At 44.5% G+C, this 15,888-nt stretch overlaps 6 protein-coding genes across 6 annotated transcripts; 4 read left to right on the plus strand and 2 right to left on the minus strand.

The window, feature by feature from the left end:
• Positions 1-797: 797 nt before the first annotated feature.
• On the minus strand, positions 798-1,882 carry N7495_003303 (uncharacterized protein; the record flags this gene model as incomplete). The annotated part of the gene is made up of 2 exons (XM_057205972.1): positions 798-1,246; positions 1,780-1,882. 2 exons carry the CDS (start codon positions 1,880-1,882, stop codon positions 798-800), a joined length of 552 nt encoding a protein of 183 aa, XP_057066579.1.
• A 1,078-nt stretch (positions 1,883-2,960) lies between these two features.
• On the plus strand, positions 2,961-4,873 carry N7495_003304 (uncharacterized protein; the record flags this gene model as incomplete). Its single annotated transcript, XM_057205973.1, has 2 exons — positions 2,961-3,382; positions 3,436-4,873. The coding sequence occupies 2 exons, from the start codon at positions 2,961-2,963 to the stop codon at positions 4,871-4,873; spliced, it is 1,860 nt and encodes a 619-aa protein (XP_057066580.1).
• A 126-nt stretch (positions 4,874-4,999) lies between these two features.
• On the minus strand, positions 5,000-6,385 carry N7495_003305 (AAR2 splicing factor family protein; the record flags this gene model as incomplete). Its single annotated transcript, XM_057205974.1, has 1 exon — positions 5,000-6,385. One exon carries the CDS (start codon positions 6,383-6,385, stop codon positions 5,000-5,002), a length of 1,386 nt encoding a protein of 461 aa, XP_057066581.1.
• A 1,899-nt stretch (positions 6,386-8,284) lies between these two features.
• Positions 8,285-8,668, plus strand: N7495_003306 (uncharacterized protein; the record flags this gene model as incomplete). The annotated part of the gene is made up of 1 exon (XM_057205975.1): positions 8,285-8,668. One exon carries the CDS (start codon positions 8,285-8,287, stop codon positions 8,666-8,668), a length of 384 nt encoding a protein of 127 aa, XP_057066582.1.
• A 3,637-nt stretch (positions 8,669-12,305) lies between these two features.
• N7495_003307 (acetamidase/formamidase family protein) lies at positions 12,306-13,730 on the plus strand (the record flags this gene model as incomplete). The annotated part of the gene is made up of 4 exons (XM_057205976.1): positions 12,306-12,380; positions 12,435-12,453; positions 12,536-12,824; positions 12,875-13,730. The coding sequence occupies 4 exons, from the start codon at positions 12,306-12,308 to the stop codon at positions 13,728-13,730; spliced, it is 1,239 nt and encodes a 412-aa protein (XP_057066583.1).
• A 485-nt stretch (positions 13,731-14,215) lies between these two features.
• N7495_003308 (2-oxoisovalerate dehydrogenase subunit beta) lies at positions 14,216-15,492 on the plus strand (the record flags this gene model as incomplete). The annotated part of the gene is made up of 3 exons (XM_057205977.1): positions 14,216-14,769; positions 14,836-15,401; positions 15,455-15,492. 3 exons carry the CDS (start codon positions 14,216-14,218, stop codon positions 15,490-15,492), a joined length of 1,158 nt encoding a protein of 385 aa, XP_057066584.1.
• Between the last annotated feature and the right edge of the window lie 396 nt (positions 15,493-15,888).

The raw sequence follows: 15,888 nt of genomic DNA on the forward strand, positions 1-15,888 counted from the left end.
GAATCGTAGCCGATACAGAAAGTGCCTAGATTGTGACTTAACAAGCTCTTCTTAGTTGCATGAACAGCCTGAAGGTTTGAGAAAAATACACATTCTGCTCGTTACCCTGCAATTAGTCCTTTAGATTTTTCATGGATTGGGAATTAGGCTGCTTCTGGCGACAGCTTCACTGCTGGCATTGGGTCTAAATATTTGTATAACTCTAAACAAGAAGATATTAACTGCTCGGGATATAGCTACTCGTACCCATCTATTTTGAAACCAGTATTTCGGTATTCATGTAGAGAGCTTTAATACTTGGCATGCTCAGGATATATATCGGTGAATATTGCAACCCAGATACAGACGCACTCGAAATCAGTTTCACCTTTTTTTTCAATTCTTTCTCGACCTCCATTTTGCATGAAACCATCCCATTTATAGTTAGTCTACCAGTGGCCAATATTATGGCAGTATGTTAGTACGATGATAAGTAATGATAGAAAACAGGCATCGTATTACGAGTGTATAGAAGTACTAACCTGCAAGCAAATCGAACAGAATGGTTGGCAGGATTCGATAGTGTACATTGGTTGTATGTATCTCCTATACGATCGGAGATATTCCAGCCCATAACGTCGACAACGCCAAACTGTCAATATCCCCTATCCAACTCGATGACTATGGAACAGTTAATGTCCACCCTTTCTGTTTCGTCGCATCAATCATCAACGTAAGGTTCTTCCCCTGCCTCCCCCGAACTAGTAGCAGCCATAACTAACGTTGTCTCACGTATTATACAAACGGGAATCTCCCGTTTATCGTATGTTCAACATAACTCTGCCACTCGCGCTGGCATAACGGAAAGTCGAACGGGTGAAAATTCCAGAGATACAAGTACCGCTCGCTGTATAAAAAGTAGGAACACCCCACGCACTAGGGAATACCGCAAGTATTGGCCACGCGCAGTAGTGAACGCTTACCCTTCCTTTGGCGAAAATCGCGTCTAGATGCGCCACCTGTAACCCGTGAGAGAAGCGACTTAGTGAGCCGGTTGCTAGAGAAGTGCCTAGGGACCCTACTTCAAGTGCATTTTCGTTAGTTGGACCGAAGTCATAGTGGAAGTAGAGGTCTTTTAGGCTGGCCTCCATTTCTCCTAGAATTTCGCATATCAGCCGGCGGTCTCGGATTGAGATTTTGATATCTAGCGAACCGCGGATAAGTTGTAGTTGATTTCGCTGCACGTCCCAAGCTCGCAGTCGGGTCCCTTAATAGTGAATGTTGCCAACATCTTTGTCTTCGATGGATGCCTCTTCGAACGAGCGGGCATCTATCCACTGTTTTTGTTGGTCTTCAGGTATTGACTTGATAATGGCGCTTCTCATGATCTCTCCTTCGGTTGGGTTATTGATAAGCATCATCAAAGCATCGATAACAAGGTTTTAGAGGCTAAATATGCGCCCTGGGTGCTTGTCTATTATCAAGATCTCGACGTAGTCCTTAACCATGTTGCGCTCTTGGTAGGATTACATAAATTCTACATCATTACGGGTGTTTCTCAATGGCTATTTGATGCTCCAGGAAGTCTGATTCAGATGCGCATATATGTTCGCCAACCGGCTACAATTGATCCAGAGATTGTCGTCTAGCACCTTTGTTTGGTGAGTGACTTTCGGAGACTTGAATATATCTCTGCCAGTCTTATAGACTACTAAAATATAGTGAGCAATGCGTTTGAGGGATCTTGAAAAAACATCGCTGTCATGGCGTCATGCTTGCTTATTCTCCCGACGAGGTGACAACGGTTCCCGGTCGCGGTGATAACTCTGTCCTTCTCAGCGAGACGGCTAATAGGGTCCTTGAAACTCACAGTAACCGATATAAACCCAAGAAAAACAGACATGGGGTTGTTCTTCGCATACGCCTCCATACCACTGTGAGTATCTCTACAGTGCGATGAGTCTCTTGATGAGGACGTCTTCGAATCTGAAGCAGAACCACTGGACGGTTGTCCACTGTAAATATTAAGGAAAATATGGATACAATATGTCCCAAGCTTCGACGGTCATCCTTCTCATTTCGTTGTCAGTGGAAATCCGCTCGCCCAGGATAGTGACTGCCCTCCTGCTGATCAAACTTTGTCGGCTCCGGGAGTGATTTGGAGGCATGGTGGTTGTTTGAAGATAAAGGGCTGCTATGGAGATTCAAAATTAATGGGGTGGCCTCACAACTGGGAATCACGTTAGTTCCTGTAACTACACTAAATTAAAATGGTAGAAATGTATGTGCTAAGAAATAAAAGATAAGCATATGGGCTGTTCCGCTGCGGCTCGAACCGCATTGGCTCTTAAGGTTCAACCGCTTTCTCCACTTTTCATGCTTGAATGAGTCGGAGATAAAATTCGTTACCTAGTTGAATGGTAACTAGTTATTATTATAAGATTTCATGACGAAGTTAATATAGCAAGTTGTGAGAATATCTAACTTACATCGCTTGTCAGAAAAGCTAAGACTGAAGCCTTCGTGGAAAAATATCAGCTGATTGGATGGACCCTTAATCGCTAGTCAGTTCACTAACATTTCAGGGGTAGTAGAATGACAGCTCAGAATATGAGATCTTGACGACAATTGCCTTTTCTCTACTTTCTAGGATACATTGATATATTGATAATGGGCACGAATATCATTTGGAAGTAGAAGGATCATGTACCAGATCTGATCGGTTCGACAATATTATCCACATGTGTGCGAAATGCGATCGTAGTAGCCTCATGTAATTCGGCTAAATCCTTGCAAGTGTCAGATGACGTTGAGGCTGAATAACCCCGCTATCATACGGACAAGTATTGTGAAAATCAATATGACGATCGGGAATATTAGACACGTTCATCTCCAATTTTCAAGCCTTGCGACTGTGGCAAAGGCCTGCAGTTGAGGGTTGAGAACCGAATCGGAAGAATCTCACGCAACACAGATCAATCATGTTCTCGGCACCGGGCACCCCTGACATACTGTCACTGGCCACACTTGCTTACCAAGTCTACGACACGTACAAAGGTGCCCCGAAAAGATTCAAAGATCTCGCAAGCGACGTTAAAGGACTTGAAATTCTTCTCAGAAGACTTGCACATAGACTTGATTTCCATCAGGATAATCTTGAGGAATCTCTTTTATCATCCGATGAAGCCTCAGGCTTGGATGAGCTCGTCCACCTGGCTGGAACCCTGCTTGAGGAATTACAACAGAAACAAGGGCATGCGTTGGCGCCAAGAGGGTTGTACCGGTTCAAGTGGACGCAGGGTGAAGTGGACTCTATACGGTCCAGAATTACGTCTCTTTGTGCAATTATCGGTGCATTCAATAGTAGTTTGGTACTTCCAGAGATGGCCACAAGGGTTCCTGTGTGAGTCTTATCACATTCCCACTACCTTCTTGTCAGTTGCTAACTGGAAACAGAGTCGACAAACAGCAAGAGATCCTGGATAAACTGGATCTCTTCCTCCTGACTACCAAAAAGAACGATGACATTTCATCCGCTGCCTCTGTATGCGAATCTACCACCCCGACTCTTGTCGAAAACGAAGACGGAGATGAGGACTATCATGACTGGCCTAAACTCGTCCGCCGGATGACCGAGTTTGGAATAACGGAGGCTGAAGCAGAGCAGAACCAAGTACTCATTCGCACATTGGCAGCTCGTGCATCTAGCGCGCCTTCGTCTAATTCGAAAGATTCACCAACGGCCATCACGCCGAAGGGAATGATAGGTGCGGACTTGGGGCTAGGAGCGCATAAAGAGGAGATTGAAGTCCTCTCCGCTGTGTATGGACCAATGGTCGTCACAGACACTATCAAACACATTATCGATGCGCACGCTGGTCTCAATATAACCAAAATCACTTTCTCAATTAACAATGAGACATTCGGCGAGGATCCATGGCCCAACAATACCAAGGCATTCTCAATGATCTGGCGAAAAGCGATCCGACTAACCTATGGAAACCTTTATTCAGCTCCTCAGAAAGTCTTTGCGGAAGAAAATGAACTGGCTACCATCGATATCGCTGTTCCACTTCCGATCCACGAGAGTTCGGAATCGCGTAAACGGGGTTCGATCTACATCCTGAATGCCAGCTGGCATAACATCGACGTCACGGAGCACGTAGCAATGGTAACGGCGAACGACCCGAGACCGGAAATCAAGGCTTCAAATTACGAATTCTTTGCAATCAACCCAGACCCTTGTTATGGACAAGTGAAGATCCTGTCCGTGACCTACACGTACTCAGATACCGCGGCAGCACTATCACATTGCGAGGTAAAGACTGTGACTGAAGAGTCCTCAGCCCAGATCCCCCCATTCCTAGAAATTTTCTGTGCAAATTGGGGTGGTTTAGACATCACGAATCTTGTGCGAGCAAACATTACATCTCATCAGACATTACAATTTGACACAAGGAATGTCCACGTCATTGCGTCTCCTGATCCTTTATATGGACATCAAAAGACCATTTCGATATTGTATCGGTATGGTTCTTCAGAACCAATGCAACTGCTAGTTGCAGGGGAGGATACAGGCTTTGCGGTGATCGACCCGGGGGATACGATGAGACGCAACTTCTTCTTTTCAGATACGCTAGAGCTCACACCGAATATCAACGCGTTGGCTGCCGTATGGGGACTGCTGCCTGTTTCGGAGAAAGATGTGAGCCAGGCTCTGACAGTACGGAGGAAGGTGCCTTGCACTAATGAGTTCTTTAAGAGGGATGGATGGGGTGGCAAGGTAAAGACCTTCCAATTGTTCTTGCAGAATGGGCATACGGGGGAGTGTGTTTGTGTGAGTGCAAAGGAAGGGGAATTCCTTGTTACGCCAACTGCTTGGCCGGAAGAATAGATAGTTCAAGTTAGAAATAACTTTTTAGAGTGCAGCCCGCCGCATAGTACAAAATGCAAATGTCATCTATCTCCAGCTTAGTACCTAGTAACCATACCTGAGTAATGAGAAATCGATCGTCGCTGATTAAATCTCAACAATCATCGGCGCATATTCGCCAGTTTCTTCGTATTCATCATTGTCATCCAAATCCAATTCGACCTCTTCGCCATCTTCAAGTCGAACCATCCCCTTTTTGACTATTGCTGCGGGTGTCAGTTCCCAGTCATACTCCTCATTTACCCACGCATGTAACTTAGCAAACTCCATTTTAACCTTCGACTCGGTGTTATCTGGAAGAACTTGGTCCACCAATCGTTTGAATCTAATAAGAAGATTGTGGACGAATTGTCCACCATCATCTCTATCGATATCGAAAATTCCGCCTTCGACGTCGCCACATCTCTTCAATTGTCGTAGCAGTAGCGAAACCACATCGCTCATGAAGGCTTCCCTAGTCACGATTGCTTCGCGAGATGTCAGAATAAGTTCTAACAATCGCTTCCACTGCTGTAGACACGAATAGTTCATCAATGTCAATACTGTAAGGAATGTGAACTGGAGTTCACCGAGTAGTTGCACTTCTCCCGATCGCTGATCCACAGCTGTTCCGTTAGACGATGAGCTAGAGTAGCGTTGAATAAGATCTCCCAATGCCCAAGACTTATCTTGCGCGCCTTCTGTTCTTTCACTCCCGATTGCCCCTTCTCTCCAGGTTCGCTTCAGATCAACGGGGAGAAAATCGAGTCCCCTTTCCAGCTCACCCACTGCCCACGGTGATCCTCCTGATCCAGCAGTAGGAATGCTAAGGCCAGGGATATGATCTGAATCACGATCTGCCGAGCTCGCAGTCGTAACTAACCACCGGCAATGATCATCTCCATTCACCTCCGGGCTTCCAATGATGCGAGAGAGAAGAGATGATGATATGTAGCTTGTCAGGTTCAGCCATTCGGTGCGAGCAATTTTCTCAACCTCCTCGTCTTCTTTCGTCGGTGTTGGCGCAGGTTTTGTCAAGTCAGGTTTATGGGCTAGCATGGATGGAGGCACACAACTCTGGTATCGGAAAAGACCCCCCATCCGCCGGATAGCACCCAAGTTGGCTTTGTATTGCATGGATTCTCGGCGGTCATCTTCGTTCCTGTTTAGCAAGGAAGTTAAACTCTCTGTGTCAGAGTTCCATTTCCAAATGAAGATTTCGGGCTGGGTGGTTAGGTTGGGTGCGGCGACGAGTGCTGTGCTATTTTCATCATCGCTGGCCGCGCCAGTATCGTTCACGTGAAACCATGCCCCACAGCGAAGTGACAGAGACTCTGTTGTTCCCGTATAGACCAAATGCCATCCTGTGGGCAGATCCCTGATGCCGTAAAATTTGGGTGCCGATGTCAGGGTGATGAGGTCGATGCCGACCAGGATGTTCGGAGGTAGCTTAGGAAAAAGAATCGTCGGAGTCGGGTGAAATGAGGGCTGCATTTTTATGGACTTCACTGATGATCGGTGTTTAAGATATAGGGTACAAGATTCGAGAAATTGGAGAGGACGCCTAAATTTAGATTATGGAGAACAAATTATCTAGGCTCAATTTGAACACGTGATGTTCAGTGCGTTGAACCTAACTAGCGGCTAAACATGTCACCTGATCCTTGATTTGTCCTTGGCAGCGGGACGGACCGCTTACTGTGGGGGTGTTGTGGGACCGGTAGTGGCACGCGGCCAGGTGGTAATGAACTGAAGTGCCGAACCGGTTGTGTCGCGGTGGATAGTGTCTGACTTAAGATCCCGGTTTAGCTAGCTTGTTTGTCTATTTCGTCCAAGTTGTGCGATCTACGGTGTAAACACGTAAAGGCATTACAGCATAACGACAGCGAGTTATGACGATTAATGATTTCGTGGCTCAGAGTCTGAAAAAAAAAAATTCCAGACATCAAAAGGCACAGGCCTTGAGGAAGATCGGAGCGTATGGTAGGATGATGAAATGCATGTCTAACCTCGAGGCGAATCCGAAGTTCGATATTGCTAAGTGGTGCGGGAAGGGCTGTTTCTTGTAGTTCAATTGCCTCTGGTAAATTATTGATTTCACCCAGATGTGTTAAACTCCAGAGTAGCAGTATGATTACAAAAGTCTGATTTGACTACTTGGTTTGGTTATCAGTCTGCACAATACAGTATTTAAGACCAAACATACTACATCTAGGAGCGTCCAGCAGCACTACCAAATTCCAAAAGTGAATCCCGGATCTATATTGGTTATCACACTGCTAGAAAATCTCTGGTTGCGGTAGACCAAAATTGAAGGATCAGGATTGCCCGGTCCTCGCTTGCGAAATCGATTCTTTCCAGGATCACACGCAGGATAAATGGTAGTGGGCTGAGTTATAGCGGATTCAGATTTGGCATCAAAAAATAGTTACTGGATTCTCTCTTCACCATAAATCTATTTATCTGAAGAACAAGAGGTGAGTGATCAATTGCGATAACGACAATATGAAATTTACGCTATTGCATCTTCGAAGGCTACCACTTCAGAGTTCTATCCAAGATCTTATACAGTTCCAAGGCTGGTTTCAACTCAGCTTTCAAAGTCGTCATGATTTAGTTTTACCTTCCTGTCATCTCCTGAGAATCCTATGTTTGATAGACATCACCTAATCTTTCACTATGACTCTATACTTTTGAATTCTTACATATTCGAGCTTTTCGACAACTGATCTGTGTCCGAATATGGGAAGTCGGAATCATCCTTTCTGATTGAATGATTCCACCAGCGACTCCCATTGGACACAGCCTCCCAAATAAGTGGGACAGAGGTCTTCTTTAGTTTCAGTTAGCAGTAGTAGAATCTACACTTCACATCATCTCTACAACTGCAGTTCTTACGAATACACGTGTAAAGGAAGTCACCCATATCTTACGACAATCTGTTCATTCAAAATGTATTCTTTGTTGCTTTCTCGGACTCCATCTTTCACTCTCATCTATTACAGTCATCCTCTTTAAGATCAACTTTCCGACTCACTTTCGATCTACCTACGATAAGTTTTTTGCTTGATAACTTTGCGGCTAGGTTCAAAATTTTGATAAAGATTAAAAATGGTATATAATTTTCCCTTATCACGCCCTCGTGTCTCGAGATATCTAGCGCGAGGAATTCGTCGAATTTCTTTCTCTGCTCTCATCATCTTCGTGGTCTGGGTTTATCTCAATTTTCTCACCTCCGCTCGCCTCTATTTACTTTCACTCGGATTTCAACGTCTTCGCGTTTTCGTTTCACATCATATTTTTCCACTTTCTCGCACTCTGCTCACCTTGTTTATCTGTTTTATCTCCACCAACTTCTCCATCCGTGTTATCACAACACGCCTAATTCTTCCGATGGACCCATTTATCGGTCTCACTCAAACTCAAGCCATTGAGATGAGCTTTGATCACCCACAAAATCAAGCACAGCCAGATTCGCAAACTGAACCAACAGCCCAACCCCGGACCAAGAGAATTGCACTCCAGAAGCTGCCGCCTGCACTTGAAGCTATACTCCCGGAAGAACGAGCAACATACGAGCCAACAGCGCAAGAAGTTTTGAGCTTGATGTTCTGCTGTCGGCGAAAGCGTGGTCAGTTTTCTATGGTCTTTACTAAGTGCGGCCTGTTGAGAGCAAAATCAGAATGGTATCACCTTATTGACACCAAAGACGAAAATGGGGACTACGTTTTCCCATTGATGTATCGGAAAGGCTTTGACAAGAAATATCAAAAATAGATCTTACCTTCGGTTACACAGGTACACAACGGCACATACGAGACCCCCTTCTGATGCAACGAGACCATCCAATGTTCCTACACGTTGAAACTAGAAGAGTTTGTGATTGTGCTGTCAACCATAACCTTCTAATTTCCGCTCTGCTACTTGTTTTCGGCTGCATTACTCTGAGATCTATGTTAATCAGTAAGCGGGGTCTACGATCATGTACAACGAAGACAGATCTCCATTTCACTTCCCGGCCTGTCCCTTCAACCATAGCTTTGACCCGTTTATCTCTCCGACTCTCCACCCATATTAATATTCGCCTATTCTTTTGGCTCTTCATTCCGATTTTCCATCCCCTTCAACATAAAATAAGCTTCTCGATTCACCTGCTCAATTATCTGTCTGGTTAATCTGTGGATCTGTTGACTCAATCTCTAGTTGTTGGAAGATGTTGCTAATCTAGGTATCATAGCGTAATCAATCAATTGTTCCAATGAAAGCAATGAAAACAGCATATGATGACCCAGGAGTAATTGACTTAAGGATTCAGTTTTCGCCACATAGGATGAATCTATAGTGACGGCTCAAGAGAAAAACTATCGGATAAATCACCAAGAATAGCAGACCGTAGAAGACAAGCATACCTTTGGAAGGGTAGGTCTTTCCCACTCCAACATACCTCATACCTTCCAAGGCTCTAACTCGGCTCTTTCACTTCATCCCAAATTTTCTTCTATCGCATCCTTTCTCAATTGTATTTTTTTGACAACTTCTTCGATTGATCCTCACTCATCTGTTTGATTACACTCTTTATTTTTCCGCCCCAACCTCCAGTTATGGAGAGTACTACAGAATCAATCACAGCTAAATGCACAGCCGGACACACAACCGCTTTGTAAGTGATGGTGGACGCCGCCGAGCCTCTGCAGTCTACTAAGTCTTCATGAGATTAATTTGAATTGGAAGTCTTATAAGCGAGAAAGATAAGTGGAAAGAAAAATGTACTTAAGTAAAGGTTGTTCAAATACAATACAACATATTAAGTTGCCACCCGTGGTAGTGTTGACAAGCACAGATATCAATTCTCCAAGGTAGCATATAATGGATCCCATCTAGACAGCAGATATTAAATCTTATGAGGCTAAGCTGGATTTTCCGATGTCAATGGTGGAAATATGAAAATATTCCAGGTGATCTCAATATTGACGCGCGTAGTTAATGAGGCACCGACATTCAAATCAATTTCTGCTTCTGACATCTGCTGACTTCCACTTTCACTAGCTTCGTTTTCTCCTATAAGAACAATCCCCATCCCACTTTACAATTATTTTCCTTCTTCTTTCTTCATCTTTCCTTCTTCATCTTTACTTGTTCATCTTCCTCCCTTAATCTCTTTTTCTTCACTCATCTCTTTTCCTTCTTCATCTTTTCTTCTTCATTTTCTCTCTTGATCCGTTTTTCTTCGTCCACATCTTTTTTCCTCATCCATCTCTTTTTTCTCAATTATCCCATTCCTTCACTCTTTTTCTCATGTCTCATCTTCATCTATTCTTCCCTTTCCACGAGTTTCCAACGTCTTTAACCCTTGACATTAGCTTTCTCATCTCGCCCCCTTGCTTGCAAGGTGAACACTGACTGTGATGATATAAAAGACAACTGTGCAACACGGGCCAGCCTTGGTTTTGTTCACGATGATCTTTACAGCTGATATGGCGTCCATCTATATTCTGCTGCTCTGAGTCCCTCTTTCTCCTGCTTGCAGGATTTGACCTATGACGAATTTTCTAAGACGGATGAATGTGATACATCTTGAAAAATAGGTGTATACACGACGTTCTGCATCGCTGATATGGATGGCTAGTCGGCCAGCACCCGGACGCAGCTGAAGGTCAAACTGGGCAGTGGGTCTCGCCGAGGAGCCTTGTTGCTTCGAGCGGGCTCACTGGATTACAAATTGGCACTGCATTGCTGGCGGTCGTAACTGATTGCTTCGAAAAAGCGTCCATGTTCTGCTACACCGATGGTCTTCCTTTTCCCCTTTCCCTGGCCTCTCTCCTTGCTTGCAAGATGTGATATATGATGAGATATAAGACGACTGCTGCAACACTGACTAAAATTGGTTGTGTTCACGATGATCTTCACAGCTGATGTGGAATTACGTCCATGTTCTGCTGCTGTGAGTCGGCTCTTTCCTTCCTACTTGTGTTTCAACTACCCACATAAGCATCATATCGTGCATGTTAATACAACTGAACTTTTGCCAACCACACTTCCTTGAGATTTCAAAATAAACTTTCATAAACTTATTCAAATCGAACTTTTTGATACTCAAATGTTCACCGTGCGCTTCTCTGTAGACATGGTTTAAGTAATTGTAGCACCATGCTCTTGCACATTAAGTATACAAAACCGTCTTTTCTGTCGTTGAACTCAGACATTGTTATTCATATTTTCTTAAAGTACATTTCACAACTTAGACATGTGCATGGGTTGGGTATGGGTCAAAATTCATACCCATACCCAACCCATCAGGGGTAAGGTAAACCCATACCCATATGGGTATTTTTTATGCCTTAATGCCTGATTTTCGCCTCAACCTAAACTAAATTAGGGTAATTAGTGCCTTAGTGCCTAATTTTTGCCTCAATCTAGTACTAACTAGGTGACAAATATCACGTGAAATAAAAGTCTTGGCAAAAAGATGGGTTTATGGGCTGGGTGTGGGTTTTACTTCAAACCCATACCCAACCCATATGGGTTTTGGGTAAATTTCTGACCCATACCCAGCCCATTGTGGGTTGGGTTGGGTTGGGTATGGGTTTACCCAACCCAATGAACATGTCTATCACAACTTCAACTTAGTTACAACTCAATTTTTGCTCCTAGATCAGATAAGATTCAATTATTTCCTCCGCTGGTGTATTGGACCATTTAAAGCGCTTTTTTCCCCAAGACAGCCTCCACTATTATACATAAAAAGGAATAGCTACACCCGAGAATAGTCTTAAAATCGAAAGAGTCTGTAGTAGGCTAGTCCGAATACGGTTAGTTAGACGGTGACAGGGCTACGGCAGAAATAGTAGTGCTTTGCTGAAGTCTCAGATCTGCACTCTATAGTGTAGATCCCGTCATTGCTCTCCAGCCCTAACTACGCTTAGAGTCGATGCTAAACAATTGACTCATAAGAATTAACAGAAGATACATCAAGAAGCCAGAAAAAGACTGGCCACCATGAACGAAGCTACTTCCTTAGCGCCATATATCTCCTCCGAAGTTGATCCGCGATATCAGCACCCCCACATTAGGATTAAACCAATCAATAATCACTTGATGGAACCTAATATTATATTTCAAAGATGTAGCACGAAGTGAGCCTGCTAAAGGCTCTACTCTATGCTACTATAGCTGAGATTCCCAAAGTCCCTAGCTTTTCTTCATTCTCTTTATTCTGATTATGGTTAAAGTTATGGACAAAACGCTTCCGAGGTTGATTCGCTGAAAGCGGACCTCGGTCAATATCCGACGAAGATAAGCAGCGATAAGCCATTGGGAAGTTTGGGTCTTATCTCTGGCACCCTTACTTCTGTAAAATAGATCCCAATCGACGTCTTTTCATACTTGACACAAACACACAACTCGTCAATTCAATATGGGTATCAAGGGAATTCGTACTGCTCTCAAGGTAGATCTTGAGAAACACGCGAGGGAGCAGCCGGGCTTACATGTATGACTACTCCATCCTATTGTTATCTAAGTTCATATGTTGACAGCTTTCTAGAACCGTTGGCATCCAGAGAGTATGTTGAATGCTAGGCTGAACCCCAGCTTCTTCCTTCAGATCGGAGCTTCCTCCACATACTAACATCATCATCTGTACAGTCCCCGCTTGTGGGAAAATTGCCCAAGGTGAAGTCGTGAAAATCGAATGTCTAGACTGGACTGGTGGACAAATTCAAAACAATGATTCTGCCGACGATGTGCATAATGTCGATCTGACCGAGATCCACTACCTCTCGGGCCCCTTTGATATTGAAACTGCCGAGCCTGGCGATGTTCTAGTGGTTGAGATCCAGGATGTTCAACCTTTCCAGGACCAGCCGTGGGGCTTTACGGGAATATTTGCCAAAGAGAATGGAGGAGGATTCTTAGATGAAATTTACCCTAAAGCGTAAGTTCGAATAGTCTTGATAACATGAACATTTTCTGACTATATCACAGAGCAAAAGCAATATGGGATTTTGAAGGCATCTTCTGCTCGTCTCGCCATATCCCCCACGTCAGATTTGCAGGTTTGATTCATCCCGGAATTCTGGGATGTGCTCCATCAGCAGAGATTCTTGCGGAATGGAACCGCCGTGAGGGTGAGCTCATCGCGGCCAACACAATCGCTGATCGAGTCGTCGCACAGCCACCACAGCCTAAGAACACTCATGCTGGCAGCTCTGCTGACGACATCAAGGAGAAGGTGGCGAGAGAGGGTGCGAGAACCATTCCCGGCCGCCCTGAAAACGGAGGAAACTGTGATATCAAGAATCTTTCCCGTGGCTCTAAGGTCTACCTTCCAGTCCACGTGCCCGGGGCAAAGTTCTCCGTTGGCGATCTACATTTCTCTCAGGGTGATGGTGAAATCTCTTTTTGTGGCGCTATCGAAATGGCAGGTGTGATAACTCTTAAGTTCAATGTGATTAAGAACGGAATGGCGAAGCTGGATATGAAATCGCCAATCTTCCATGCTGGACCTGTAGAGCCTCAATTCGGTCCTGGCCGCTATCTCACCTTTGAAGGTTTCTCAGTTGACGAGAACGGCAAGCAACATTACCTGGATGCTACCGTGGCTTACAGACAAACCTGCTTGCGTGTTATGGAATACCTTCGGCGGTATGGCTACAGCGACTATCAAATTTATATGTTGCTTAGCTCCGCACCCATCCAGGGACATATTGCTGGCATTGTGGATGTTCCAAACGCGTGCACAACTATTGGTCTCCCGATGGATATATTTGACTTCGATATCAGGCCTGAGGCTGAGGTAACTAAGTTGGATATGGGAACTTGTGCATTTACTAGTTTATAGCTCGTTCGTCATATGTATTGACGTTTGCCTTTCTGGGTCAATTTTCAAATTGATAACTCTCGTGCAGTACTTGACATAATCTAGCATAATTAATTATTCATCAGTCCAAGGCTCCATTCCAGGACCGTGTGACGTTATACCTCTCGGGATCCACTTGCAAGGCGCCCTTCACCTTTTTTGAAGCACAGCATCACTATTGATTTCCCTCGTAAAACTATTCCAACATTCTAGCACATGGAAAGAGAGTCCATATGGGCAACCCCCCTATTCCTGTACCATCTACCTGTCTAATGCGAACTCCTGTATGTGATTAGTGTTCAAATAGATAGGGTTTATATTTAGTAGATCTGTAATGTTTGGCCTGTTTGCATGTCGGTTATTCGCGGCCTTACCCGCATTTTCCATTTATAATTTGCCATTCAATCGATTTATAAACCCCCAACCTTTCTTATGCTGTTAATTTTTGGAAATTTAGTATTAGCGAGATGGAGCTCTCTCATTTATCACGCTTCATGAGAATCTCTCGCCGCCTCTATTCAGTAGCTCCATCACCTACAGCAAAATTAAACCTGCCGATAGACTACAAGTCGACTCCACTGCTACATCACACTCCCTCGTCCATATCCACTGTTCCATATTTCCCAGCTGCAACAACTAGCAAACGCTTGAATTTCTTCCAAGCCATCAACTCTGCTCTCCGAACAGCTTTATCCACCTCAGATAAAGTCATACTATTTGGAGAGGATGTTGCGTTTGGCGGTGTCTTCCGGTGCTCGATGGACCTCCAAACTGAATTTGGCTCCGACAGAGTCTTTAATACGCCGCTAACAGAACAAGGTATTGTGGGTTTTGCAATTGGTGCCGCTGCTGAGGGAATGAAGCCTGTGGCGGAGATCCAATTCTCTGATTATGTCTTCCCCGCATTTGACCAGATCGTCAACGAAGCTGCCAAATTTAGATATCGAGAAGGTGGGACTGGCATTAATGTCGGTGGTCTAGTTATTCGAATGCCCTGCGGTGCGGTGGGACACGGTGCGCTGTATGTTTCCGATATTTTTCCTCCATGTCTCGGCATCTGCATATTCTAACCCACCCAATTGAATAGGTATCACTCACAATCGCCAGAATCTCTTTTTTCCCATGTCCCTGGTGTGCGTGTCGTTATGCCCCGATCCCCTTCACAAGCCAAGGGACTCCTCCTATCCTCAATATTCAATCACAACGACCCTGTCATATTTATGGAGCCGAAGATCCTCTACCGCGCCGCAGTAGAGCATGTCCCGACTGAATACTACACTATTCCACTGAGCAAAGCGGAGGTGATCAAGTCAGGGAGAGATCTGACAGTGATCTCATACGGCCAACCATTATATCTCTGTTCAGCTGCGATTGCAGCTATCGAGAAAAAGATGGAGGGTGTGAATGTGGAGCTTATAGATCTTCGTACAATCTATCCATGGGATCGCCAGACTGTCTTGGACAGTGTCCAAAAGACAGGACGGGCCATAGTGGTACATGAAAGCATGATCAACTATGGTGTTGGGGCCGAGGTAGCGGCGACGATACAAGAAGGGGCATTTCTTCGTTTAGAAGCTCCGGTCAAGCGAGTTGCTGGCTGGAGCACCCATACTGGGTTGAGCTACGAGTCATTTATTCTGCCCGATGTTGCAAGTAAGTCGCCTCTTTTCCTTAACCCAATGAGTTGCTAACATATTGCTCTACAGGAATTTATGATGCCATCAAACAAACTCTTGAATACTAATTGGTGTGCAGTGAGGGACGGAGGTCTTTTGCACAAGGAGGTTTTGTGTCTTGCATTTCTGAAACCCATACAAGGTGCTCGGTCGGTTAGATTGTTGCTACTAGCATGTTTATCAACTTCATTTCAAACGTTAGGGCATCCTCACTCCGAAGTCTGGATTTATGAACGTCACATGTCTACGTTTTCACGAAGATTCAATATATATTTGCACCGACAGAGATCGGATGAGAATGGGTCCTCTCCCTAATATAATATGTTTTTGTTCAAGTCCTTCTAGGGCTGTTGCACCCAGATACCAGTTAAACTTGAATCATAAGTTCGGCATACTGCAGCTCGCTTGAGATCAAATCAAACACGCAGCATAAAATACAAAAATTCCGATCTAGATTGCCAGAG

Source organism: Penicillium taxi (genome assembly GCF_028828555.1).
Source record: "Penicillium taxi strain IBT 34144 chromosome Unknown utg000002l_segment0_segment0, whole genome shotgun sequence".
NCBI classification, from domain to species: Eukaryota; Fungi; Ascomycota; class Eurotiomycetes; order Eurotiales; family Aspergillaceae; genus Penicillium; species Penicillium taxi.